Source organism: Grus americana, chromosome 16, assembly GCF_028858705.1.
Source record: "Grus americana isolate bGruAme1 chromosome 16, bGruAme1.mat, whole genome shotgun sequence".
NCBI classification, from domain to species: Eukaryota; Metazoa; Chordata; class Aves; order Gruiformes; family Gruidae; genus Grus; species Grus americana.
This window is the reverse complement of record NC_072867.1, coordinates 1,594,872-1,621,106: the sequence shown is the minus strand read 5'-3', so window position 1 is coordinate 1,621,106 and position 26,235 is coordinate 1,594,872. Positions and strand designations below refer to the sequence as shown.

At 59.4% G+C, this 26,235-nt stretch overlaps 2 protein-coding genes across 3 annotated transcripts; both read left to right on the top strand.

Moving 5' to 3' along the window:
* The first annotated feature begins 9,243 nt into the window (after positions 1-9,243).
* Positions 9,244-16,420, top strand: DGCR6 (DiGeorge syndrome critical region gene 6). The gene is made up of 5 exons (XM_054844851.1): positions 9,244-9,419; positions 9,503-9,663; positions 10,097-10,197; positions 13,537-13,677; positions 15,530-16,420. Exons 1-5 carry the CDS (start codon positions 9,292-9,294, stop codon positions 15,611-15,613), a joined length of 615 nt encoding a protein of 204 aa, XP_054700826.1. The 5' UTR covers positions 9,244-9,291; the 3' UTR covers positions 15,614-16,420.
* A 3,158-nt stretch (positions 16,421-19,578) lies between these two features.
* Positions 19,579-26,233, top strand: SLC7A4 (solute carrier family 7 member 4). Of its 2 annotated transcripts, none has more exons than XM_054844842.1 (5): positions 19,579-19,697; positions 21,304-22,354; positions 22,454-23,130; positions 23,926-24,034; positions 24,513-26,021. In XM_054844842.1, exons 2-5 carry the CDS (start codon positions 21,373-21,375, stop codon positions 24,704-24,706), a joined length of 1,962 nt encoding a protein of 653 aa, XP_054700817.1. In that variant the 5' UTR covers positions 19,579-19,697; positions 21,304-21,372; the 3' UTR covers positions 24,707-26,021. The 2 variants fall into 2 exon arrangements, with proteins under 2 accessions (XP_054700817.1, XP_054700816.1); XM_054844841.1 differs by lacking the exon at positions 19,579-19,697 and adding an exon at positions 19,751-20,036 and having other exon boundaries at positions 24,513-26,233.
* The last annotated feature ends 2 nt before the right edge of the window (positions 26,234-26,235 follow it).

The window sequence follows — 26,235 nt, the reverse complement described above, 5'->3', positions numbered from 1 at the left end:
GGTTCTTTTCAGCAGGGTCCTTCCAGCTCACATGGGTCAGGTGCTTCTCCAAGAAATGTTCTGTGATGCCACAGGCCATCACCATCGCAATGGATGAGGCACTGCCACACCTCAGCATCAGGAAGGGCTGATTTATCTGCAGAATGTGACCACGAATCTCTTTTCTAAGCATCCTGCCAGGGCGTGCCGGCTTTCCTCCCACCACACTTAGATTATCTCTGACTGACAGCACCCTGTGATAGACACCAGTGAGGGGACTTTGTTTAGGGGTCCACAAATCAGCAGAGGCTGAAAACCATAAAGCAGTTTCCCTTGCAGCTGTCAGTCTCACCAGAAAGATCATACGTAGCTTTTTGTAGCCACTTTCCACCGCTCTCTTGGACATGCAGAAACCTTTGACCTCAGGGAAAAAACATCTGAACCCAATCACAGGAGAAATTCATAATGTGGAGCAAATCCAGGTCTTCTGCTCACCTGAGATGGAGCAGAAGCCACTTTCTCCTGAAGCAACCTTCAGGAGCCACTGTCCCTGAAGCCACCTTCCCCAACAAACAGGTCAGGCTTTTGTTGACAACATAACAGCTTGACTAAGCATGTTGCATGGCCTCCCATGGCTGAGGAGAAGCAGTGGCTGAGGCTGGCAGGAGACACTGTCATGGAGCAGGACCCTGCTTGGTGGTCACCATCCCTCCTCTCCACCGGGACCTTGGCCAGGGGAAGCAGCGGCGCACGGAGGCACTTGTGGCCCATCATCTTCTCCGCCAACACTGTAACACCGGTCGTCTTCCCATTTTGTCCCAATTTCCCAAACCAAAGAAGGAGACATTGGGTTGGACAACAGCACATTTGTTTTGGCTTGGCTGGCGAGCAGTGACAAAAGCGAGCTCATTGCCAACAGTTCATTTCCTATTTCAGGCCCTACCAAAAATAAACTCGGAAGGGAAACTCCAATGAGAATGAAACATGCATGAGACAACAGGCTCCCGAAGTTACATGGGAAATTTCTCTCTCAACGCTTGCTGGGATGGGGGATGATGGAGCCAGGGGTATTTCATGCCAGAGGGGGGCTTGTGAGAGGCTAGGGGAGCTCCAGCAGCTCCACCAGCACTACAGCGTGAGCCAGGGTTATAGGGATATAAATATATATTCAGCTGAGCCTTCATGTAGTGGCTTCATGTGGGTACGTTACATGTGGGGAGATGGCCCCTTCCTCCTTTGCCCCCACAAGTGGATGTAATGGTCCCCGGCTGCCTTCCCCGGGGACACGCGGCTCCAGGGATGGCCAGGCGGGGGGCACTGGCATGTCCCCCAGCCGCGTGGGTGACGTCCTCGTGCTGCTGGCATCCAGCTGGCACGGGGCTCCCCGCAGCCGGGCTGAGCAGATCGCCCCACAGACTGGGACCCAGAAGAGGAGCAGCCACCGCAACACCCCCAAAATCCTTTCACATTCCTCACTGCAGCCGTCGGTGACCTGGAGGACTCCGGTGGCATCAGAGTCGCAATAAACAGCGGCACTTTTGCAGGCATCGTCTCCTGCTTGTGCATCTGCCCTCTGCCCACCGGCTCTGCTCCAGCGGCGGGGCTCAGCGCCGGCCCCGGGCATGAAGGAGCCAGCGGTGCCACAAGCACGGGTGCTGCGGTCCCGGGGATGCCCGGCCCTGGCATCAGCCCCCAGCGGGAAGGAGAAAGCTGTGCCTGGTGCTCCGGGGTGCCAGGGGTCCCCAGCAGCATGGGCTGCGGTCCCAGGACCCTGTAGAGTGGCACGAACAGCTTGGGCCAGCGCCTGCAGCTTTCCTTTGGGGTGCCGGAGCCTTTTGGTGGTGGTTCACAGCCTTTTCCCTGTGGAGGGCTGCTGGGGGGGGCAGCTTTGTCATCTTTCCCTGTGCTGAGGTGCAACGAGACACAGGCCATCGATATAAATATATACTCCAGGAGTATATATTTTTGTATATATATGTACACACACACACACAAAAACACATACAAATACATTTATATATATAAAAATATATATACATTACAGAAGTAAATTTTTTTATATGTGTGTATATATATATGCTTATTTTTTATATATATATACACACACACACATATATACACACACACTCTCTCCTAGGTACTCCTGGAGTATATAGTAAAATACTTATATAAGTGCAGGTATATATTATATATTTTTAATATATACACTCAGATATTTTCATATATTTCTATTTATTTTTATATATATATGCATACATATGTGTGTGTGTGTGTACATATGTACACACTTCTATAAGCTCCAGGAGCTGAGGGTGGGGATGGCCGGGGGGCTGAGCCTGCCACCAGCCCGCAGCGTCCCGGGGCAGCCCCGTCACCGCCAGCCATGCCACCCAGGCACGTCCCGACACCGTGCCACAACCGCCTCTTTGGGACGTGGAATCCAACAAGCGCTGCGCTGGGCATCTCCCGGAAGACCCGGGGGCCGGGGAGCCGCAGGTGTGGGGGTGTCCCAGCTGGGGGCTGGTGGGAGCAGGGCAGCAGGGCGTCCAGCGGGGACTTTACCCCCCTGCGCCATCTCAGCAGCGGCTCCGGGCGCTGCGAGCGGGACCTGGACATCCGGTTGCTGGTGACAGGCGCCCAGGGCTGGGTGAAAGGCCACCATGGTCATGGTCCTCTGCCCCATCCTCTGCTGCAGCGCGTGGCGTGGGCTGGGCTGAAGGGTGGGCTCCGACCTGGAGACGTGCCCTTGGCTCGTCGCCATATTGAGGGGATGCTCCAGGCTGAAGGATGGGGTGCACGTGAATGTGCTGTTTTGGGGGGACGGTGCTGTGCCCTGAGCAGCCCGGGGCAGCTCAGGGGGGGCTGCACCCGGAACCCCCTGCTCAGCAGGCATTGGGCGTGCATGCAACACCTCCCCGGGCAGCCCGCCGAGCAAACCCACTTTGGCTCCATTTTAAGACTCTCCCTCACCCAACGGAGTAGCGGAAGCGTTTGCGTGTGATCCAGGGCACCAGTTAATCCCTGGCCATAATGAACTGCACAGAGCAAAGGGATGAAGCTCGGAAGCTGCAGCAGTTTTGGGGCTGCAAACGCATTTCTAGCACAGGGAGCCATCTCTGAGCAGATCCAAGAGCCTGAGCCTTTATTCCAGCCTCTGGAAGCTCTGTCCGGCATAATTTTGGAAAAAAACCTATTTTTGCATTATGGAAAGCACAAGTGCATTTGCATCCAAGGAGTTTGAGCAGGAGAGGAAGAATAATTAGGCAGAAGATAGGCAGAGGCATCCGCACTGCCGCTGCCTGATTTATCTCTGCGCCTGTGCTGGCCCGGCCGCACGCCGTAACGCGCCCGGCCTTGTTTAGTCTGTATGGGAGCACAAATCACGGCGCAATGTCATCGCTCTGCCAGGGTCTGGATTTCATTAGGAGCCACATGAGCAGCCTCGGCTGCTGCTGGGGGCTGGCTGCGCTCCCCCCGCAGAGCAGCACAGGATGCAGGGGCGACGGGTCGGGGTGCAGGGCTGAATAGGCGCCTTGTCTGCAGGTGAGGAGCAGCCGCCGCCTCGGTGGGACGGGGGTTTGGTCCCCCTGGGATGTTTGAAGACCCTGAAAATATCCTTAGGGGATGGGAGTGTGACCCGAAACTGTCCCCTGCTAGCGTGGTGGCTGCAGGGGCACAGCAAGGCTGGAGCAGCCCTTAGCCCAGAAGACGAGACCCATGCAGCTCACTCTACCCCTTGCACGTTTCTGCACGCCTTGCCCCCCTGCAGCCCTTGCAGCCTGCTGCACCCTTTGCATCCCTTGCAGCCCATTGTACCCCTTGCATCCTTTACATCCTTTCCAGCCTGCTGCATCCTTTCACCCCTTGCAGCCCACAGCCCCTGTGCATAGCTCCCAGCCAAGCCCACCCACTCCTCCTCTCTCTCACCCTGTCTCACTCCCAGGTATGCAGCACCGTGCAGTGACCCGAGCGCACCCGTGCCAGCCGGCTGGGAGCCCCTGCAGCACCGTGCAGGGGAAGCAGCTCCCGTCCCTTGCTCAGAGCAAGCCCAGGCTCACCAGGCAGGGCTGCGCAGGCAGGACTGGGTCATCCGTGGGGTGGTGTAGACCTGTCACCCCGTGCCAAACGGACCTTCTGACAACCCCTCTGCCCTGCGGGGTGTGGACAGACGGAGCTCCTGGGCCGCTGAGCCACAACTGGCATGAATTCACCCTGGCTGAGCATCCGTGTCTTCTCCAAGGGAAGGGTGTGCAGTCAGGACGGGTGTGTGCAGCATCTCCTCTGAGTCCCAACAAACGCTCGGATGCTCAGTTCAGACAACTGAAGCCCGGCCATGTTCTCCAACACGTTTCTGACCGTGCATGCTGCTCCTGGCAGGTCAAACCCAGCGTTTCCAGCTCAGTAGCCCTTGCTCTGCCGGCTATGTCAGCAGCCGGTCAGGAAGGGAGCACGGAGGTTTCACCTGGCACCACCGAGAGCCAGCGACCACCTCAATCCAGATCTTATTTTAGCTGCAGCTCAGGGGTGAAATTCCCGTTCAGATATTTCAGCTCCAGAGGCCAGAGCGGGGGAAACACATTTACTACGCAGTGTTTAAATTGGAATAAATCTGGTGAGCCTGTGGCCGTGGGGCTCCGGTGGTCCCAGCCACGTGCTCCCCTCACCCAGGAGACGAGCGTGCACGGGGCTGAGGTAGACACAAGGTTAAACTGGCCCGAAAAAGGAGGGGAGGAGGCTGGGGATGGGCAGTGAAGCCACCATGGTGGGTGATGATGCGCCCAGTGCAGGATGGGGTCAGGGGTCTGGTGCTGGAACCCCTTCCCCAGGGGTGCAGAGGGCTGGTCCAGCTCTTGGAGGGTCTGAGGATGAGCTGGAGGAGACTCGGGGAAACCATACAAACCAAGCCGGGTGAGGAGGGCAGGATCTGGCCCCGTGGAGAGGAGCCACCCCGAGACCTGGCCCTGCGGGGGTTTGCTGCTCCGGGAGCGCCCTGGCTCCATCCCCGGCTCGGGAAACAGCGGGGGACAAGCCGAGCACCCCATGGCTGGGGCCGAGCTGCTGTCAAATCACTGGCACCGGCACTGCCAACCCAACCCGTAGCCGTGCCGCATTGAACAGAGCCACTGGCAAGATGCTCACCAACTCCTGGCCTGAGCCCCAGATGATGCCGCCTCATCCCCCGCCACGCAGTAGAAGCAGTAAAGCCACATTTGGTGCAAAAGCTGCAGCGCATCGGCCTCTTTCAGTGGCGGCTGGCCGCCCAGTGGAACCACGCTCGCCGAAGGCTGAGCGGCCGCGGGGGGAGCCCCTGGCTCCGGAGCGGTGACTCAGAGCCATGGTGACGTGGCTGCTCTCCCACGGGGACGCTGGGCTCCGGCAGCCGTCTCCTGCGGACGGGTTTGCGCTCGGGTTTCTCTGGAGGATTATTCCTAACTGCAATGTGCTCCGGTTGCAAAAACGAGCTGTCCTGCTGCATGCACGTGGACACCACGCTCCCACTGCCATCTCTGCTCCACTCGGGGTCCAGCAAGGCCATAAAAAACACTGTTTTCCAGCATTTCTGAGCATGCAAACCTGCCCTTTGGGGGAAGGTAACATCCAGGCATCCCTCCCCTAAACAGGCAGTGGACATCTTTGCAAATCTCTCCATCCTGGGAGATATTTTTGCTGCAGGTGAGTGCAAGAAGCCTGAACCCCACAGGGGACCCTTTGCTCAGGGGCGAGGTGAGAGGCTCCGGTGGGAAACAGTCCTTTGGCCCTCTGGATGTCCCTGCACATCCCATGCCAGGGTGTGGGCTCCATCCCATGACATGTGCTTGCCCCCAGCTTCTCACCACACCCCGTCCGCGCCAGCAGCGTGAGGAAAGCCCTGCGGTTGGCTTGGGGGCTCCAGAAGAAGCATCGGGCCAGGATCAGCCCCTGGCTCCCTCTGTGCCGAGGCAAGGAGCATCCCACTCTCCTGGTGCAGAGCCCCGTGGCCATGAGCACCTGAATGTGGCCTCATCCTGCTCGGTAGGGCACATTGCTCCATGCACATGGGCCAGTGGCAGCTGGAGCAGGATGATGTGGTGGGACCAAGTGCAGGTCCCTTTGGGCTCTTCCCCAGCCCCTCCATGGTGGGGTGGCAGGGCGAGGAAGAACAGAAGGCGCTTTCTCACTTCATTTGTCCCTCTGTAGCTCCATCCAGGCCAGGTTAAGGCTCTTCCTGGACGTCATAAGCCAACTGCAGGGTTGTTTCTACTCTCAAGCCCCCAGGTCCAGCTGCTGTGATCTCCTCCTGGGTGCTAGCAGGTCCTGGGGAGCATGGGAAGGGCCCATGCTTCCTCCACCCGTGCTGTGCCACCTGAGATGCTTGTGGAACCACTGCAGACACCGTCACCTGGTCAGGGACTCCCCCACCCCAACTTGAGCCCACACCCTGGGAGCCCTGTGCACATCCCGACACATCGTGATGTGCTCCCTGTCTGGACCACCTGGGACACGGGGGACCCCCAGGTGCTCTGCAGCCCAGTCCTCATGCATGCCACGCACCCGCCTCTCCCACACTCCCAGATCCAGCCTTGGGCTGCAGATTGTCCCTAATGGGTGACACAGCTGCAGTTCAGCTCGCTGAGCTTCTTCCCTCAACTCAAAGCGCCAGCGTGCCCCTTGTCCCTGTGTCCCCGTGGCGCTCGTGCAGGTCCCAGCTCCAGCTCTAGCGCTGCAGCGAGTTCGCCCTGCGTCACCGCCAGCATCCCGGCCCAGCACAAAGGCAGCATGAGCCCTACGCAGACCAGGGCCGGCTGCCTTGTGGCATGCACGCCAGCTCAGATAGCTGCACCGGGTCCCCCAAAGCCCAGCCTTCGCAGACCCCAGCCCGCCAGCCCAGCCTGCAGAAGGCAGTGCCCGGAGCCTGCCGGGCTAATGAGAAGCGCATGGGATCCACATCTGGTAGCGATTGAGCGGGGAGCAGCGCTGGGAAGGGAGGAAGCACAGATTTCCTGCAGCACAAAGGAAGGGAGAGGAATGTCCGCAGTGGAACAGAGGCCCCGGCATCCCCCCTCCCTCCACCGGCTCAGCCACGACGCCTTTGCTAGGGTGCAAAGGCACCGGATTGCGCCTGGCTCCTTTGCTGGCACTGCTGGAGCTTGTCCCAGGGAATGTGCTCCCCTCTTCCCTGGGCTGAGCCCCCCCTCTGCCTGGCTGACCCCCTTTCCATTCACAGGGGTGCACGGGCACCCCACGGCTGCTGTGCCTGGCTCTTGTGGCCATGCCGGCTCTCTGAGCCTCGTGCACGGTCTCTCCCCTCCAGTCTGGTGCTGCTCAGGGCCAAGACAACCCTCCCCAAGCCCAGACACCACCGAGCTCGAACCATCGAGCACCATCAGCCACCTCCCCCTTGAAACAGCCTTGGGAAGAGAGCAGAAGCCCCAGCGAGGTGGTGAAGGTGGCAGGATCCAGGCAGGGTGCTCTGTGCCATGACGATGGGGACATGACGCTTGGACGGGACAAAGGCAGGTTGCATTTAGGTCCTCGCCAGTGCAGGCAGCCATGCTGGGGGCAGGCAGCTTGCCTGGCCCTGTGCTGGTACCAGGTGAAGAGGTGAAGTCTTGGCCACCACACTCAAGCATCCACGGCTGCCGAAGAGGTTTTGGGTTGTATCACCAGGGGAATACCCTGGGACAGCGAAACCCTGCGGCAGCAAAACCCTGGCTTCAGGTGACACCTGGAGAAGGATATTTAGCAAAAGCTGCCATCAAATCTTCATGGTAGAGGATAGCAAAGTGTCAGGGATTTTTTTCTCCTGGTCTTCCATATCGCTCCAGCCAGAGCTAAGCAGCACGGTTAATAGCTTTTAATTAAAAGACCCTTTTTTCCATTCCCCAGCAGCGCAGCAGGCTGCAGCCGCCCGGGCTCTATGCCACGGCTCTGCCTCCAGCAGCTCCAGCGCCGCAAAAACCTCGTGGCGGTTCCCGAGGATGGGGTTGGGGTGACTTTTCTGTTCAAAATACGGGGCAGCCATTTCCTGGGGACATTGCTGCCCAGCTGGGGGAAGAGCAGGCAGGGGATGGGCAGGACAGACAGACATGGCAGGGTTAACTCTACAAGGCAGCGGTGTAAGCAGCAGAGGCAGAGGGATCTGCAATCAGCCCACCCAAAGCCTCTCCAGCACTTGGGATTTGGGGATCCTTGGATGGAAATCCGAGGCAACCAACCAGGGGGGAAAAAAAGGGGCAATTTATATTCAGGGATATTTTAGGGATGCCCCATTTCCCTGGGGATTCTCCATGTTTTTCTCTAACGTGGCTGTTTCTACTCCCCTTAAGCAGGCAGCGCAGCTTTTGTAGGCTTTGAAGTCATATTAAAACCGATACTTTTAAGGCATTTTAATACATTTCAGTGGACCTTTCATTTTGCTAATTCAAGCCAGGAACCTTTTTATGCTTGCCACTGACATGAATTTGCGAATAGGCCTGCACTGAACATTGATCTCATTACCTGCACCCGAGCGCTCACGAAAAGAAACCGTTGCCATCGCAGCGGTGTGTTTGAAGTCAAAACTTAATAAACTCCGTGTGTTTTAAGGGATTTGAAGGGATCCTTGCAGCCGAGTGATCTCGCCCTTCTCGGGGCTCCCCAGTGAACCCACAGACATTGCTCAGCTTTGCTCCGCAGGGAGTGGTCCCCAGCTCATGGGCTAAAATGAAACTGTGAAGCCAAGTACCCAGAGAGTGAAATTCCTGCGATGCTGGTGATGCCGAGGATCACCTCATTTTCAGCTGTGACAAAGTCACACACACCCCCCGCCCCGTATGGTGACTCAAAAGCTACCAAACTCCATCTGAAACGCTTTTGATAAAGTCATTTGGAACATTTTTAGCTGCTTTCAACCCCGAGCAGTGGGAGACCCTGCAGATGCTCTCCCTGTGCATCCGGAAAAACTCTACCGCCGGCATCCCATGTGCGCAGCGGTGCGCACAAACACGGGTCCCAGGGGAAGACGGGAGTGCCGGTTACTGCTGCTCCCCCAGCTGCCGCCCCTCCGGTACCGGCTCCTACGGAGGATGCTCGGGCCGAGCATTGAGCTGCAGCACCGGGATGGAGCCGGGCGGGAGGGGACCGCAAGGGGCGGGGCGAGGGAACCTCGGGGGCGGGGTCATAGGGAGGGGCGGGGCGAGGGAACCTCGGGGGCGGGGTCATAGGGGCGGGGCGATGGAGCGGGGGCGAGGGGATAGGGCGGGGCGAAGCTCGGGGGCGGGGCTATTGAGCCGGTCGGCGGCGGGAGGGCGGAGCATACGCGCATGCGCACGGTGGGTGTCGCCCGGCGCGGCGATGGAGCGGTTCGGTGCCGGCGGCGGCGCGGGGGGGTATGAGGCGGCGGCGGAGCAGCTGTCCCGGCAGCAGGAGCGGCACTACCGGCTGCTGTCGGAGCTGCAGGCTCTGGTGAAGGCGCTGCCCAGGTGAGCGGAGAGTGGTGGGGGGTGCAGCGGCGGGGCCGGGGCCGGAACTGAGCCGGTGCCGTCCCCGGGGCCGTTCCCGGTAGCCCCTGCCAGCAGCGCCTCTCCTACACGACGCTGAGTGACCTGGCGCTGGCGCTGCTGGACGGGACCGTCTTCGAGATCGTGCAGGGCCTGCTGGAGATCCAGCACCTCACCGAGAAGAACCTCTACAGCCAGCGGCTGCAGCTGCACAGCGAGCACCGCGGTGGGCCGGGGGGCCGGGGGCACCGGGAGGCGGGGGGTGGGCAGGCCCGCGGGGGGCTGAGGGCGGGAGCAGGCCCGAGGCACCGGGGAGAGGCGGGCGGCACCGGGGTGGGGGGGGATGAGGACCACCGGGGCTGCAGGGCGGAGGGGGGCGGCGGGCGCGGGCAGGCCCGGGGCTTGCGGGCGGCACGGCGGGAGGTAGGCCCGGGGCAGCGGGGGGCAGGCCCGGGGCGCTTAGGGGCGGGGGGGGCACTGGGGGCGCAGAGCGGGGGCGGGGGGGACACCGCAGGGGGCGGGGACGCTGCCGGGGGGAGGCAGGTGGGGGCCCCGGCGGGTGCAGGCAGCGGGCACACGGGGGGGGAGGCGGGGGGGCCACACGGGGCGGGGGGCCGTGGCGGCGGCGTACCCTGACCCGCAGCCCGTCCCCGCGGCAGGGCTGAAGCAGGAGCTGTTCCACCGGCACAAGGAGGCCCAGCAGTGCTGCAGGCCCCACAACCTGCCGCTCCTCCGCGCCGCCCAGCAGCGGGAGATGGAGGTAAGGGGGGGGGGGGGGCGCCGGGTGCAGCCCGAGGCTGTGCCCCTTCCCGGGGGGCTGCGGGACCCCTCCTGCATCGCAGCAGCATCTCCAGAGGGTTGAATGAGTTGTGTGTGCCCCCCCCGCAGCCTTGGGACCCGCCAGCCATCCTGCCTGGGCTAGCACAGCCCCGGGTTCCCCCGGCCTGGGGGTCCCCCCCTCTTGCTCTGCCCTCTGTCCCCCCAGGAGGGGGGGGCCCAGGCCCTTGCCATCCAGGATCACCGCGGTCCAGGCGTGATCTGGGAATCGCAGAAGCTCAGGAGCCCACTCCAAGAGAGCGATGCTTTCCACAATACTTTAACAAATCTTTGTTACAAGATGGGCTGGAGCCTGGATGGGGTTAGAGAGCAAGGTGGTAGAACACACGGAGAAGGTGTGTGAAATCCGCTGCTGCGTTGTAGCAAGTAGAAAGCAGAGAATACTCAAAAAAATCACGTTTTACTTAGCAGCGCTGATAAGGAGGAACTGCCTTGAGATATGTAAGCATAGGAATAGTTTCTTCAAGCATCCCGAGGCACCTGGAGAAAGGTGCGAGCGGCCCGTTTGGTCCCAAAGGACTTATCTGTCTATTAGCGATAAGATAGAGGCAGTTTTATAAGGAAATTGCAAGCAGCTAGTTATCTTAATCGATAGAGTTTAACCGTAGAGGGGAAGTTACTTTACCCCACATAAGGCAAACAGATAACTGTTTAAATACACGCTCTTTCCCGACCTCTGCCCATGACAAGCACCACGTCAGCGCTCGCTGTTGGATCTTTTGTTTTCCACGTCCCTTGTTTCCCATCGAGGTGACCAAAGTTGGGTGGGCCCCATTAGCTGTCCCTGTTACTTCTGTCTCTCTGTAACTTATACCTTCAGCAAGTAATAAGCTATGCTGCCTGTTTTAAAGCGTTTCCAGGACTGCCTTTGCTCATTAAGTAACCATATCTGTGTCACTTCTTGTCTTACGTCACGTGCAACTTCTTCCTACTTCCTCCCGCCTTCCCCCTGCCTTTCTCTTCTGTTTTTCTCTGCCAGCTGTTATTAGAGTTACTTCTTCCCTTCATTTATCCTGTGATATTTCTGCTGTGGAGCATTTTGGGAATAGATCATTCATCGCAGTGACAATTAGTACGTGTGTAATCGGAGCTGCCCTATGTGGTTAAAGGTTTTGAAGACCGGCTCCCGTGAGCTAGCTTGGGATTGGGCTCCCAGGAGGGGTAATACAAGATGTGGTTTTTAGATGTCCGCCTTCCTAGTGGAACATTTTAAAAAGCTTTGCCTATCGTATAGGGTCGCCAGCTACCAGAACTGAAGCAAAAGCTTGTGTTTAAGCCTTATTTTTCTCCAACATTTTGGCACTTTTCTGTAGCCCCGAATCAGGTGCCAACCCTAAACAGTATGTAGACACTTAAATGTAGACACTTAAATCTGTCCTTTTTTTTGTTTTCCAAACCCAAGGAAAGTCAGTCCTCCAGCACAGCAAGTGGAGGAGGCGATGGTGTGGTGCCTCCTCCTTCCCCTGAGGCAGCTGGGAGGAAGGAAAGTCTTTGGGGAACGAGGGATTTGAATCCTTCCTATCTTCCACGAGGGCTGTGAACCTCTAGACTGAAGAACGCGTAAGGACAGAGCTTGCTTAGGTTCATTAGCATCCCATCGTGAAGTAGGCAATTAGCCCCTCTACCTTGCCTCTTATTGAGGCTTAAGTTGTCTTGAATTTCTTCACATTTATTCTAATAAGGTCCTGCCCCAAGTGTTTTCTCTGGAGCAGCTGATGCACGGTAATCTTATGGTGGATCACGGTCTTGTGTCCTCCTGCAAAGCTTTCCCAAACCAATGGACATAATTAAAAATGTAAGATGCTAATTGAGTGCCGTATGTCCAAGAAAGGTTCCATGAGGTAGCTCCTGCTCCCATGTAGGTAATAATTGCTCTTCATTTGGGTCAGGCCTTTCGCAGACAGTTGCTTACAACGTCCATGCTCTAGACAAACCTCGGCTCTTTTCCAGACTGCTCAGGACTGAGACCTCTGTCATTAAAATTCTGGATGTTCCCCAGGACCTGGGGAAGCGCACAGGCTTCCGGCTCCCCTCTGGGATGGGTCTGCCCAGGTCTCTTAAACCACCAGCCCCTGACGTAGGAAAACCCAGACTTGGGGACTTCTCCCTGTGCAGCGAGGATAACTTACCCCGTGAATGTTTCCAGCTAAATGCCTGCCTCTGTTTTCTGTCTTACAAAGGGGCAGCGTCACGTGAAAAAAATGTTGAAACTTGTACCATTTATTTCTTGCAATGGAAGGAGCCTTCCTTGGTGTTTAGATGGGATTTGATGCCTCCTGACTTTCCCTGTGGCTTGCAAAAGAAGTCTGTTGCTCAGCGCAGCCCGGTAACGTTGTATTCCGTCGCCTCTGCAGGCATGTGGCTTGCTTTGAGCTGGGCTCTCCTCGTCCCCTGCAATCCTTCCGCTCTCTCCTCCCCTCTCCGGCAGAGTTTCTGGTAGGTTGAGGTTTCCTCCAGAGCTGCTTTCTGCATAGAGTGCTCCTGGAGCGTGCCCACCGCTCCTGATTCCCAGCGTGCCTTTGACGTAGCACGTGGTCACTGCGCTCCGTTTCTTCTTCAGAGGCAATGCAGAGGCTTCTCTGCTGAGGTTTAGGTAGATGTCGGCGAGGCAGGAGGGGCTGCGTTCTCCTGGTTGGGGCTATTTTGCGACGTTTGGTAATGTTCTCAGCCTGCCCCAGCACGCTGTAGTCCCTGGCTTTCCAGTTGCAAAGTTAGGTTTTTCAGGAGTTCAGCTTCTTTAGTGAATAAATGGGATCTGGGTGTGATTTACAGCTCCAGCTCTGTTAGTGTCCAGGGAACACGGAGGCTTGGGGAGGTGTCTGAGCGGGCACCTCGATGAGCTACAGTGGCCTATGTTCCTCCTCCAAGTCTGTCTTTTGAGCCCGTGCTGCTGGAGTGCCCAGCTACAGCCTGCTGCTCAGACGTTGGCTCAACAGGAAAAGCCGTTCAGATACCCATCTGTCGCTCGTGGTCTTTCCTGGCCTCCAAACAGGCAGAAAGCAGGCTGGTCCCAGTGTCTTCCCTGCATTTTCTTGAGCGGCAGTTTTGCTGTGAGACATGGCAAGGGGAGGCGGCGAGATCTGGGGCTGTGCTTGCTGCCCTCTGCTGTCCTTGGGACCCAGCAGAGCAAGAGCGCTTCAGGGTTGAGTCGCTCCTCGGTTTCGGTGCAAGACTTGGAGATGAGAAAAAGACAGGAGGAAGGCAGATATGCCACTTTTTTCTTTTTTCTTTTTTTTTTTTGTGGACTGTTATCTTTTTTCAGGCTGTGGAGCAACGAATTCGAGAGGAACAGCGAATGATGGATGAGAAGATCGTCTTGGAACTGGACCAAAAAGTGATAGACCAGCAGAGCACTCTGGAGAAGGCTGGGGTGTCTGGCTTCTACATCACCACCAACCCACAGGTTGGTGTTTATGCAGGGAGTGTAAGATCTGACAGGACTCTTGTGTTAATATCTTTATTTAAAAAAAAAAAAAAAATCTTGCTCTTAATGAATTCTGAATCGCTGGGTCAGAAAGAATGATCCATCCTTTGCCCCATCAGCTGGTGGGCAACGTGCCCTGGGCAGACCTAGGACCGGGTTCGTAACGAAGGAGCAGAAACCCGTTAGACAGGACGACATCCCCAGCTTTCTGCAATATTTCTCCCAGTGTGGAGGGAAGAGACGCTGTGCCAACAGCCTGCAGCCTGACTCTTGAATGGCTCTGAATAATACTAAACTAAGTGGCTGTGTAGGTTTATCACCTGTACAAATTGCCTTTGAGAAGTTGTTTTTTTACTAGGCATCTTGTTAATTCTTGCATGTGACTTGCTGGAGATGATGACCTCAGACTGTGATTAGAAAATTGTTCTCAGTTCCCCCAGTGCATCTGCTCTGAAAGCTTGTGAGCAATCACCCGGCTTTTTCTCTGTTGTCTTAACGCCACCGCAGGAATGAAAAAATAAAACTTCCACAGTCTCATTGTAATGCCACGGAAGTTTGCAGGGAACACAGAAACAGGCTGTTCTTAACTCTTGTTTTTTCAGCTGATTAAATTTCACTTTGATAAAGACCTACTAGTGAGAAAAGACAGCTTAGACTGAGTTAAACAGGCATTTTCAAAAACCCACACGGTTCCTGGTTGTGTAGCCTTGAACAAGGCTCTTGTTTTTCCTGTGCTGCTATTCCTCATCTGGATAATGAAAGCAGCTCTTTCTCTCCCCTCCTGCCCCTGCCTTTTATGTTGCTTTTGTAAGTAATAACTCCTGACAGGGTTCCTTTTTGCTGGGGTTTGTTTATGTTTGCCTTTACTATCGCTGGCAAACCCAGACCTTGGCTTGTACCTGTGAATGCCACCAGCGTCTAAGAAATCCCTGCTGGAATCTGCTCTCCATGTGTTTCCCATCAGCTGATGTGTTTCCTCCCAGTCTGTTGTATAAAATGCCTGCTTATGCAGTTGATAGTTGTTTGTTTTTTTTTTTTTTACAAAAATAGATTTTTATTTCCATAATGTAATGTCTGCGAGCCTGAGTCACAGAACAGGGTTCACCAAATTAGCTACTCCACCGTGTAGTCTCTCCGCTAGTGGCTTGTGAGCTAAATGTAACTAAAGAACAAGGAGACCATAAGGTGATGTTGGTAACTACAGGAGACGGTGGTCCCCACTTGATTGCGGTCATGGAAAAGGCAGTTTTGGAAGGGGAATGAAATACCTTGAGGGAATTTGATGCACCAGCACAGCAGTGTGTTGCACGTGACTTAAACTCCACTTGGAGAGTACCCAAAGCGATCCCTCCTGCTTCCTGCCCTTCTGGGCTGGAAAAGGATTGTTGAAGATGCTGCTGAAGGATGAGGGGAGGGCTGTGCCAACCGGGGGGGGGGAGCGTGGCTCTGCGGGGGGAGCGTGGCTCTGCGTGTGCAAGGGGACGTGGCTGCTCCGGAGGGGAAACCTGCAGAACTGGTCGGTCCTCGCTGCATTTATCACTACATCAGGGTCGAGAAGAAAGAACCTTTCTGAATCCTTAATGAATCGTAAAGCCCTGGGATTCCTAAGACAGCTGCAGTTTGCAGCAGATCTCTTAAGATATTACTGCCCTGTATGTTATAGAAATGCTTAAACAGATGAAAGGCTTTCTTTTGTATTTGCGTGGTTTTTTTCTTTTGTTCCCTGAAGATGAGTAGTTTTTGAGTGGGTGGCACAAGCTAGTCCTTTCTGCTTCCTCAGCAGGGAATGGGATTGTCTTATTCTTGCAAAAACATCTCTCTCGCTTTGCAGGAGCTGACTTTACAGATGAATTTACTGGAGCTGATTCGGAAGTTACAGCAGAAGGAATCCGAGTCTGAGAAGGCTTTTTCCTGAACGAGCAAATCCACTGTTTACTTTCCAGAGTTTTCTTCTGACTTCCCTCTAAAGAATAGACTGTTAATAATGCATTTGCTTTATATTCTGTCAGGAAGAGGCTACTGGCTGTAGAAGAAATAGCCGAGGCCCTTAGATAGCCTCAGAGCCGGGGCTGGCTGGTCGGGGAGCAGCAGGCTGCCCCTCCGATTCTCGGAGCAAGACGCGTGCTGCACGTCTCGCTAAGACGAGAGATGATGGAGGGCGTCGATCTGCCACGTGCAGCCTGCAGCGTCCCGGAGGCCGCTCGCTAAGCCGAGGGAGACCGAGGCAGCAAACCTAGCCTGGCTGTATGTGGGTGACCCCTGCGTTGAGGTAAATCATGCTGAACGGGTGAGCGATGTGATCTCCAAATTGCAATTTCCTCTTCGGATTCAAGGAGGAGGAGCAGGTGTCTCTGGGGAGTGGGCGAGGTGAGTAGCTGCTGTATGGGACAGGGAAGCAAAGTGGACTCGGTGCCGCCTCGCCATGGCAGATGGTTGGCAGCTGGGGAAGAAAGTCCAAAGTTTATCTACAAGATGCTTCTGTGTGTGTTGAGGCAGAAACAGCCTCTTAAACCGGCAGGCCCTTCCCAGAGAGACCTCTGGGCAGACACCGGCATCAGCTTTACGGAAGGAGGATTTCAGACGTCTGCCTGGCGGTACTGACTGTGACGTTCGCAGGGTTCCCACCCAACTCGAATAGCGGAGAAGGCTCGAGAGCTTTTGCTTTGTTACGTTAAACCAGTTTCCAAATGGAAAGAAATAAAATACTCTGTGCTGCCTCCCAGGTCTGCAGCTTTCTAAATGTCAATGATTGTGATAACGTTTGTCCCACCCCTGCTCGCTGAGCATGGGGTTTGGGGTGCGCTGAAGGAATGAAGTTCAAGAGAAGCTGTTGGGGGTGGCTCAGAGACTCAGGCCATCGTGTGTTGAAGGGTTTTGGTTATGCCCAGGTCACTCTTTAAGGGTTTTCTGTTTTTAAGGGTTATGGTTTGCTCTCGCCTGCACCCTCTGCTATTCCTGCTGCAATCTCTGGTCAGCAGAAGGCAGCGTGAGAAGGTTCAGTAGGCTGAAAGTGGGTCGGGACCCCTTTCCCAAGGTATGGTGAACACTGAAGTTCACATGAAAGCTGTCACTGAAGTTCACATGAAAGCTGTCACTGAAGCTAGAGCGAGGGCCAGCTGGGGAACCAGCTGAAGTACGGGAACCTGCAATGGCAGTGGAAGAGCTTGTGGGGGGTAGGGAGAGGTGGGGTGGAGTTGCCCACTGCCATACACAAACACTGAAAATCAGCAGCTACAAGGACCAACGAGGCTTTTGCAAATTGAGGGCTGAGACACCCCCTGTTTCCAACGCGGGTGGGTTTTCCTCCCCATGGGAACGTGCTGCTGTGGTTCAGCAGCCCGTGGGGTCTCCACCTCCTGCAGGAAACTCCCCAGCTGGGAAGTGGGCTGATGAGGACCCCGCACCACTGCAGGACCCCCACAGACCACCTCGAGTCGTGCTGCCACTTGACGGTCAGCTGGGAGCCCTGCACCTGACTGCTAAAAAATGGCAAGGAGCAGAGTGGGAGATGTTCCCCTCTGGAGACACCCACACCTGCCTGTGGGGACGCGTGCAGGCACCCTGGTCTGTGCTGACCGGGTGGAGGAAGGATCCGTGTCCCTCTGCGTGTGGCCAGAGCTATTGGCAAGGAGATTGCTTCCTGAGGTGAGGATGAGGAAGGCAGGGATGAACAATGGGCCCTCCTGCAGGAAAGGAGACTGCCTGGATGCTGGGGGGTAGTGCTCCCTCCCAGAAGGAGCCCCCCTTCTTGCACACGAGCGCTTTCGTGTTGGAGCAGCAGCAGAGCCCACGGCACGGCTGGAGGAGCCCAGGGCCTTGCGGGTGGCTAACGCCGAGCTCAGGGTTGCTGCCGTGGGTTCAGCTGCAGAGTGGAGCCCACCTCTGGCCAGGAGAGCTGGTCGCTGCTGTCTCTCCCGGGGGCGGCTGGTGCCGGGGACCGCGGCGGGCTGTTCCGGCACTGCCATGACAACGCAGCTCTCGGGCTTCCCACTCCCACCATCTGGTTGCGAACGGCTCTGCCAGGCAGCCGATCCAAGCTGAAATTTTCCATGCCTGCAGTCAGGTTGTGTTTCAGAAAGGCTTTCCGTGCGAGGTGGAGGGCGGCCAGTCGTGGTTAACTGGTGGAAAAGGTTATCTTAAGGGAGTAAAGCGCCTGGGATAGCTCGTGATCGGGGCGTGTTTGGTCAGCACCATTTCAGTGGAGGAAAACTTGCTCAGCCCCCCCGAAGCATTGCCGGGCGGTACAACACCAAGGATACACAGATATTTGTCCAAGCAAGTGCCTTTGTGTCACTGGAGGGTGACGCCTTCCTACAGCCCGGCTGTGCCCGAGCTACTGCGGTTGTTACTGCCAGTGCTGGCCGGGGTCGGACCTGGTGAGAGCGATCCAAGGAGTTGGAAGTGCTGGAAGGACTGCTGGATTTTGGTCATTGGTTCAACCACCCGCACAGCCCCCAGGCTCTCGGGGACCACATGGCTGGGGAGCCCTTTGGTGGCAGCTCAGGTGGCTTCAGCCACCCATGGAGCTAGACCTCAAGTTCCTGCCCAAGGCTCCTTGTGCGCCAGAAGATGTGTGGAGAGGGGATGCACGAGGGGATCGAGTTATCCATTCTGCTGCGAGGTGACCGGCAGCAGAGCTATGGCTCTGTTCCAGCTCCATGGTCACCCATCGTAGAATCATAGAATCACAGAATGGTTTGGGTTGGAAGGGACCTTAAAGATCATCTAGTTCCAACCCCCCTGCTGCGGGCAGGGACACCCTCCACTAGACCAGGTTGCCCAAAGCCCCATCCAGCCTGGCCTTGAACACTGCCAGGGAGCCAGGGGCAGCCACAGCTTCCCTGGGCACCCTGTGCCAGGGCCTCACCACTCTAACAGTAAAGAATTTCTTTCTAACATCAGCTGGAGGAAGGCGAATGATGGGTAGGAGAAAGGGACGAGTCCTGTTTCCTGCTTCCATTTCCTATACTTTGGGCTGATGAGGAGGATGGCAAGGTCCCCTCTGCCGAAGGAGGTCACTTCAGTGTGGATGAGGGTGAATTTATGCGCGTGGGAGCCCTTAGTGAGGCACGGTGGGCTCCAAGGTGACCACTGCCACTCAGGAGTGACATTTAGGGTGATGACTGACAGGTCCATGGAAACATCAGCTTTAGTGCCCAGTAGCCATCAGAAAACCAAATAAGATACCAGGAAGTGAGCAGAAAGGATACGGAAAAACATTTTGGTGCTGTGAAGTTGTCCCCTGCACCCAAACACAGGTCCCTTCATCCCAAGAAGGGTGCAGGAGATCTGGACCAGGGTCTGCGAAAGGCCCTGGGGGCACCAGAGGTCTGGACCACCCACCAGCCAGGCTGGACTCCTCTGTCTGAAAAGGGGGTGCCCAAGAGGGGACATGGTAGAGATAAAACCTGCAGGTGATGTGGAGAGGGACTTTGCTCCTCAAGTACAAGAGCTGGGGTGTTAGATGGAGCCTGCAGAAGGCAGGAGCAGGTGGAGCAGGTGACTGCTTGGGAAGGTGAGGCACTTCTGGAAAAGCAACGCATTTTGATTTAGAGATGGAGAGAGGTGACTCCCCTTCTGTGAGCTGCAGGTACTTGGAGCCTGGTGGAAGCACCACACACTTTTGCTCAGGTTTTGTGTTCTTGCCCAGGCACCAGCTTTCTGAACTCCCGGGCCAGTTCAAGAGCTCACCTTGCCCTGCCGCCCCTCCAGCTGCTCCCCCCTACGCCTCTGCTGCTTCAGGACAAATACCTGAGCGCCGAGGAGGTCCCTGTCCTCCGGGCAGCAGCTCCAGAGAGAGCAAAGGGGGTAGAGGCAGATTCCTCCTTGGAGCAGCCAGGCAGGAGAGGAGCAGGCTCTCGGCCCGTCGCTCCATCCAGAACCGCGTCCAGCGGCGGGGATGCGGGCTGACTCCTCCGCTGTCCCCTCCGCCCGTGGCTCAGGCCGCAGCGCCCACGCCAGCACACGCACCCCAGGGGGCTGGTGCCCAGCCCGCAGCGGTAAGGCCGTGGGCACCCAACGCGATGCGCTCGGTGCGCTGCCAGAAACGTGTCAGCCTCCCCGCGGGGCTCGGGGGTGCCCCCCTCTCCGGTACCCCCCCTCGGCTGGGGACACCCCTGGGCCGGGGTCGCCCTGCAGCATCCCCGTAGGCTCCTGCCCCGGCGGCCTCTCCCCCCCCCCGCCCCCGGGGGGCTCCCCGCAGCCGCCGCGCCGGCCCCCGCCCTTCCGCCGGGCCGGGGAGGCGGAGCCGGGGCGGGCGGCGGCGGCGCGGAGCAGGTGGGGGCCGGGGCTGGGGCCGCTGGCGGAGCCGCGCGGTGCCCCCGGCCGCGCCCGCGCAGGTGAGCGGGACCCGAGCGGGGCCGGGGCCGGTGCGGGGCGTGGGGTGCGGGGCGAGGGGGGCGGCCCGCGGGCGCTGCGGCTCGGGGGAGTGGGGCCGGGGCTGGGCGCTGCCCCAGGATCGGCACCGCAGGGGGCTGAGCAGGGGCGGAACTTTCCCCTCTCCGGCCCGGGGATGGATCCGGAGGCTGAACCCCCCCACTCCCCCCCCCCCAGCTCCCCGTCCCGGGGTTCCCCCCCCCCCCCCCGCGGCCACCCCCCAGCCGGGGAGGAATGCTCGCTTGCCGGCGGGCGTCGAGCTCCACGTCCTGCCCGGCCACGGTCGTTGGGTGCCTCGGGGTCGGGCACCCCAACGCCACAGCCCCTCTGTTCGCGGGGGCTCGGGCGCAGGCGGCGAGCGGGGCTGGGGGGATCCCAGCCAGCACGGGCGGTGCCGACAGGCCTGTCATCCCCACGGGCCAGCATCATCCCAACAGCTCGCGGTGGCCTTTCTGGGACCTTTTGGCCTCCGAGACAGATGGCACAGGGAGCAGGGCTGCACCGAGCGGCACGAGCCCTCTGAGCAGGACCCATGGTTTGGGGATGCAGGGAGACACGTATCCTGGCACGGGGAGCAGGGCGGCTGGGAGGGCAGAGCATCCCCGAATTCCCAGACTGCCCCGTGCAGCAGCCGTGAAGCGGCACCTGAAGGTCCCCAGAGCTGCGTCCTCCCGCTCTTCCGGCAGCAGCTGCCAGCTGGGGCTGGTCCCCAGGCGCTGGATGTGTTTCCTGGTCTGGCCACGGGCACCCACGTCCTTGCCGGAGCTGCTCTGGACTTCCTGCTGCCCGCCTCCGCGCCACGCCTGGGCTTTCCCTGGGGAAGCGGCGAGATGCTGGGAACGGGGAGAGGCTGTGTGCCCCCTCGGTGGGCTCCCAGCACACCAGGGAGAAGGTCAGGTAGATGTTGAATAGGGTGGAGGGGAAGCAGCAAAGAAACCTTCAGCGGGGCCAGAGCAGCCTGGTCTGGGCATTAACGCAGCTCTGGTTCAAAAAGAAAAGCCTGGGAGATGCTGCCCTGCGGGTGCTGTGGTTTCCCTCCCACCTGCGCACAAGCTTGGGTCCCTGCGCAGGGCGGCTGGCTGTCCTGTGCCACCACCCTGGAGGAGGACACGCTCTGGTGCCGGGCCCCACGCTGGCTGAGGCGCGAGGGACACCTTGAATGTGCCCCGGTGGCTTTTCCACCCCGTCCCCACCACGAGGGATGCTCACACCTCCCTGCTCCTCTGCCAGGTCTCCGGGCAGGGTCTCGCCGCTGTGCACCCCTCACCCTGCCGGAGGGCAGGGCCTGCTGCCTCCAGGATGGCGAGATGGCTGCCTCGCTCTGCCGACCTGACCCGCTTCTGCCAGAAACTCAACCGGGTGAAGACCCTGGAGGATGACATGATGGAGACGTCCTTCAACAGATGCCTTTCCACCATCGACTTGACGCTGCTGGGCATCGGGGGCATGGTGGGCTCCGGGCTGTACGTCCTCACGGGCACCGTGGCCAAGGAGATCGCCGGCCCCGCTGTCATCGTCTCCTTCATCATTGCTGGCTTTGCCTCACTCCTGGCTGCCCTCTGCTATGCCGAGTTCGGAGCCCGGGTCCCCAAGACGGGCTCTGCCTACATGTTCACCTACGTGTCTGTGGGTGAGATCTGGGCCTTCCTCATCGGCTGGAACGTGCTGCTGGAGTACATGATCGGGGGAGCCGCGGTGGCCAGGGCCTGGAGCGGCTACCTGGACTCCATCTTCAACCACAAGATAAAGAACTTCACCGAGACCCATGTGGGCACCTGGCAGGTGCCATTCCTGGCCCGCTACCCCGACTTTCTGGCAGCTGCCATCCTGCTGGTAGCCACCGCCTTCATCTCCTTCGGGGCCAAAGTGTCCTCCTGGCTCAACCACGTCTTCTCGGCCATCAGCATGGGTGTCATCCTCTTCATTCTCATCATGGGCTTCGTCCTCGCGCAGCCCAAGAACTGGAGTGCCCAGGAGGGTGGCTTCGCCCCGTACGGGCTGTCAGGCGTCATGGCCGGCACGGCCACCTGCTTCTACGCCTTCGTGGGCTTCGATGTCATCGCGGCCTCCAGCGAAGAGGCCAGGAACCCGCAGCGGGCTGTTCCCAGGGCCATCGCTTTCTCCTTGGGGCTGGCTACCGGGGCCTACATCCTGGTGTCAGTGGTGCTGACGCTGATGGTGCCCTGGCACACGCTGGACCCTGACTCCGCCCTGGCAGATGCGTTTTACAGGAGGGGCTACGCCTGGGCAGGGTTCCTGGTGGCCGCTGGCTCCATCTGTGGTGAGTACAGGCAGCGGTGGTGGCAGCTGCCTGCCCTGCTCATGACGGGGGCGGGGAACAGGGGCGGTTCGGGTCTGACGTGGTCCTCTTTCTTCTCAGCAATGAACACGGTCCTGCTGAGCAACCTCTTCTCCCTGCCGCGCATCGTCTACGCCATGGCCGAGGATGGGCTCTTCTTCCAGGTCTTCTCCCGAGTGCATCCCCGCACGCAGGTGCCTGTTGTCGGCATCGTGGTCTTCGGGCTGCTCATGGCCCTGTTGGCCCTTGTCTTCGACCTGGAGGCCCTGGTACAGTTCCTGTCCATCGGCACGCTGCTGGCCTACACCTTCGTGGCCGCGAGCATCATCGTCCTGCGCTTCCAGCAGCAGAAGGTGGATGCCCCTGCGCCGGTGGCTGGTGGCCGGCCCAGCCCTGAGCCCCGTGAGGGTCCATCTGCCGGCGAGCTGAAGGAGTACGAGTCCTTCTCTGACAAGCTCCAGCTGGTGGACAGGGACAAGAGCAAAGAGCACCGGGAGCCAGGGCAGCTGAAGGCAGCTTTCGAGCCCTACCTGGAGTTCCTCAGCGACTTCTACCCGGGCGAGGTGGTCACAGTGGCCGTGGTGACCCTGATGGTGTCCGCCATCTGCCTCTGTTCCATCTTGGTGTTTGGCAGCACCCACCTCCACCTGCCCACCTGGAGCTACTCCCTGCTGCTGGTCCTCTTCAGCCTGGGCTTCCTGCTCAGCCTCCTCCTCATCTCGGCGCACGAGCAGCAGCGTGGCACGCAGACCTTCCAGGTACGCCCAGGGGCCCAGGCGGGATTAGTCCCTCTGCCAGGGTCGGCGGGGTGGGAGCAGCTCCGATGGACCCACCCGTCACCCTGGTCTGGTGAAAGCACCGCAGCTGCTGAAGGAGGAGGAGGAAGAGGGTGTCAGCAAGCGCCGGGTGTGGGCAGGGGTTCGTGCCTGCACAGTCACCGGTCCTTGGGAAGGGGCATCCCCAGCAGCTCCCTGTCCATCCCATGGGATCGCTCCTGCCCGCCCTGGGCTCCCTCCTCCACATCCCCACAGCCCCGCTCTTCTCCTGCCCGTCCCAACTCCTTCTGCCTTTGGCCTGCCCTTGAGCTACGTGGCGGAGCTCTTTTCTTCAGCCTCCAAATTACTTCTGTTCCTCTCATGCTTCCCCTGCTCCGGTTTCCAGCCCATCTGTGCCCCCGGTGCGGTGCAGCCACGTGGGCGGTAACACCAGCGGTAACGCCACCTCCCTGCTGTGCCCCTGCCCCAGCTTCTCCAGCGAGGACCGTGTCGCCTCTGGATTGCGCTGGGGGCTGGTTTGGTCCTTGTGACGGAGCCGCGGGGCTGTTCCAGAGCCCGTGCCCACCCCAGCCCGGCGTGCAGCCTGGCTCCCAGCTCCTGGCTCCCTGCTTGGCCCTTGTTCCTTCTGGCTGCCTTTTTCCCTGAAAAAACAAGTCACCTTCAGAAAGCCCGGGGGAAAGTCACTTTGTCCCCTGTGTTTAGTAGTGCTGGCTTTTGTCTCTGTGGTTTTAAGGATGGTCTGACCCCCCCCCCCCCCCGGCTCCATTTCTCCCGCAGATACCCCTGGTACCCCTCTCCCCAGCACTGAGTATCATCCTCAATATCTATCTGATGCTGAAGCTCAGCTACATGACGTGGCTTCGCTTCGCCGTCTGGCTGCTCTTAGGTGAGTGCTCCCGTGGTGGCGTTTCGGGGGCGAGGGGAACTGGGCTTGTCTCGGTACCGGCCAGTGCTTCGGCAGCTCTTTTCCCCCGGTGATGGGTTTATAAAGCACATTGTGCCCCCTTCCGCCTCCAGTCCCCCTTCGGAGATGCAAGCTGAGGTCTCCCACCTTGCTGGTTCCCAGAGCGTTACGGTTTGTTCCTGTTGAGGTTTGGATCCCCCTTCAAGCTCTGGACCAGACCCACCCCCTGCTCCCCAGGCGGCTCCCCGGGGAGCCCTTCCCAGCGAGGGTTTCCCCTCCCCAGGGCCGGGGTTGCCCCCCTTGCTCTCACCCGCTGCAGGATCCGTTTTCACCTGCAACCAGCTGGTCTGAGCCCCTGCCCCGGTGCAGCGGCTCGCGCTGTGCCACCGGGATGCCGGCCGCGTCCGTGCCAGCCGCCGGCCTCTGCTGAAGCTGCTGCTCTGCCTGTCCCCCGCTGCAGGCCTGCTCGTGTACTTCGGTTACGGCATCTGGCACAGCAAGGAGAACCTGCGGGAGCCCAGGCCGCAGCGCGTCAGTGCCCGCTACGTGGTGTTCCCCAGCGGCAGCCTGGAGGAGAGGGTGCAGGCAGTCCAGCCCAGCTCCCAGCCCGCTGCCGGGCTGCCGGACACCGACACTGAAGACTGCAAGAGATGACACCGCAGGGGACAGGGGCACCTGGCGATGGGAGCACCTCATCTCTCCCCACGGCGAGGCCAGAGACCCCCCCTCCTCCTCCCGGTCCCTTCAGCAGCGGAGCTGCCAGGGCTGCCCGGGGCTTGCGGCTCCATCCGGAGATGTCGAGGGTGCTCGCCCTTCCCCACCAGCTCCCTGCAGAGTGGGTGTGGGGGTGGCTGGCTCCCTCCCTCCCCATCCCCAGCTCTCAGGAACCGGGTCTCAGCCCCCCAGCCCCCTGCCTGCCCTGCCCACGAGGAGCCGCGTCCTCGCCACCTTCCCCTGAGCACACCCAGGTGCCGCGCAGCAAATCTCCTTTCTGCTGGCCCGTCCACGCAGCCGGGGATGCAGAGGGGTGCAGAGGGTCCCCAGAGAGCGGGGCAGGCAGCCCAGCACTGCCCGTCCTGGGCCTCATCCTGGCTGCAGCCCTGCGGAGCCCCCCGCCTCCTGCTGAGCCCGCCTGCGGGAGGAGGCAGGGGCCAAATGCGCTTCCCCACCGGCATCCCTGTCCCCAGGGCCGCTCCCCTACAAGGCTGGGACTGAGGCGGGGGTGAGGACCAGGTGGGGACATGAGATGGAGAAAGGATGTGGCCCGGGGGTCACCCGGCTGGGCAGGGACCCCAGGAAAGCCAGCGCAGGCTGGCACGGCAGGAGCCCAACTTCAGGGTGGGCTGGGGGCCACGCTGGAAGGTCCTGCCGCGCTCCTGCCAGGGCCTGGCGCTTGCCCCAGCCCCGTGCCGGGTGCAGGTGCTCAGGACCCCAGATTTGTTGCCTTGTCCCTGGAGGTCCCAGCAGCCTCCCTGGGCTGGGCTGCCTGGAGCGAGCCCCTCTTCCCCTGCACCCCAGGGGCACAGCCTGCACTGCCGCCCCCCCGGCATGGGGGGCTCAGCCCCCCGTGATGCCCCTCCTGGGCTCTCAGTGGCTCGGGATGGGCCCTGCAGGTTCTTTTCGGTGTTGTCCCTTCCCCAGCAAGCATCCCTGTGCTCCGGGGCTCACCCCAGCTGCCGTGGTGTCCCGGGGGGGGGGTCCCCAGCAGCACTGCCACGGCCACCCCTGGCTGCTTTGCCCATGGGCAGCCTAAAGTGGAAGGGAAGGGAGTTTAGCACGTTTTGGAAGAAAGACGTGGAGGAAACAAGCAGTCCAGCGTGAGGTTGCCAAACTGCCAGGCCTTGCAGCGTGGACACCCTGCTCCCTGCAGCTGTGCAACAAATCTGCGTCCTGCGAGGAGCCGGGGACCGCGGGCAGGCAGGTCCCATTGCTTCTCGCTGGCCAGTCCCTGGGGGAGGGGGGGAATTGAGGGGCCGTGGGGGGGGTCTCTGTATGATGCGCCGGCTCCCTGGTGAACCCCTCTGTCTGCCAGCGCTGCTCCATGTCCCGCCTCGCCCCCGCGCTGCTGCTGCCGCCAACGGAGCAGCGCGTCCCCGCCGTGCTGTGGCCCTGCTTGGCACCTCTGTGTAGTAGCTTGTGAGCACTGGTCTGACTCGGTCACCCTCATAAATACTGGTTCTGTG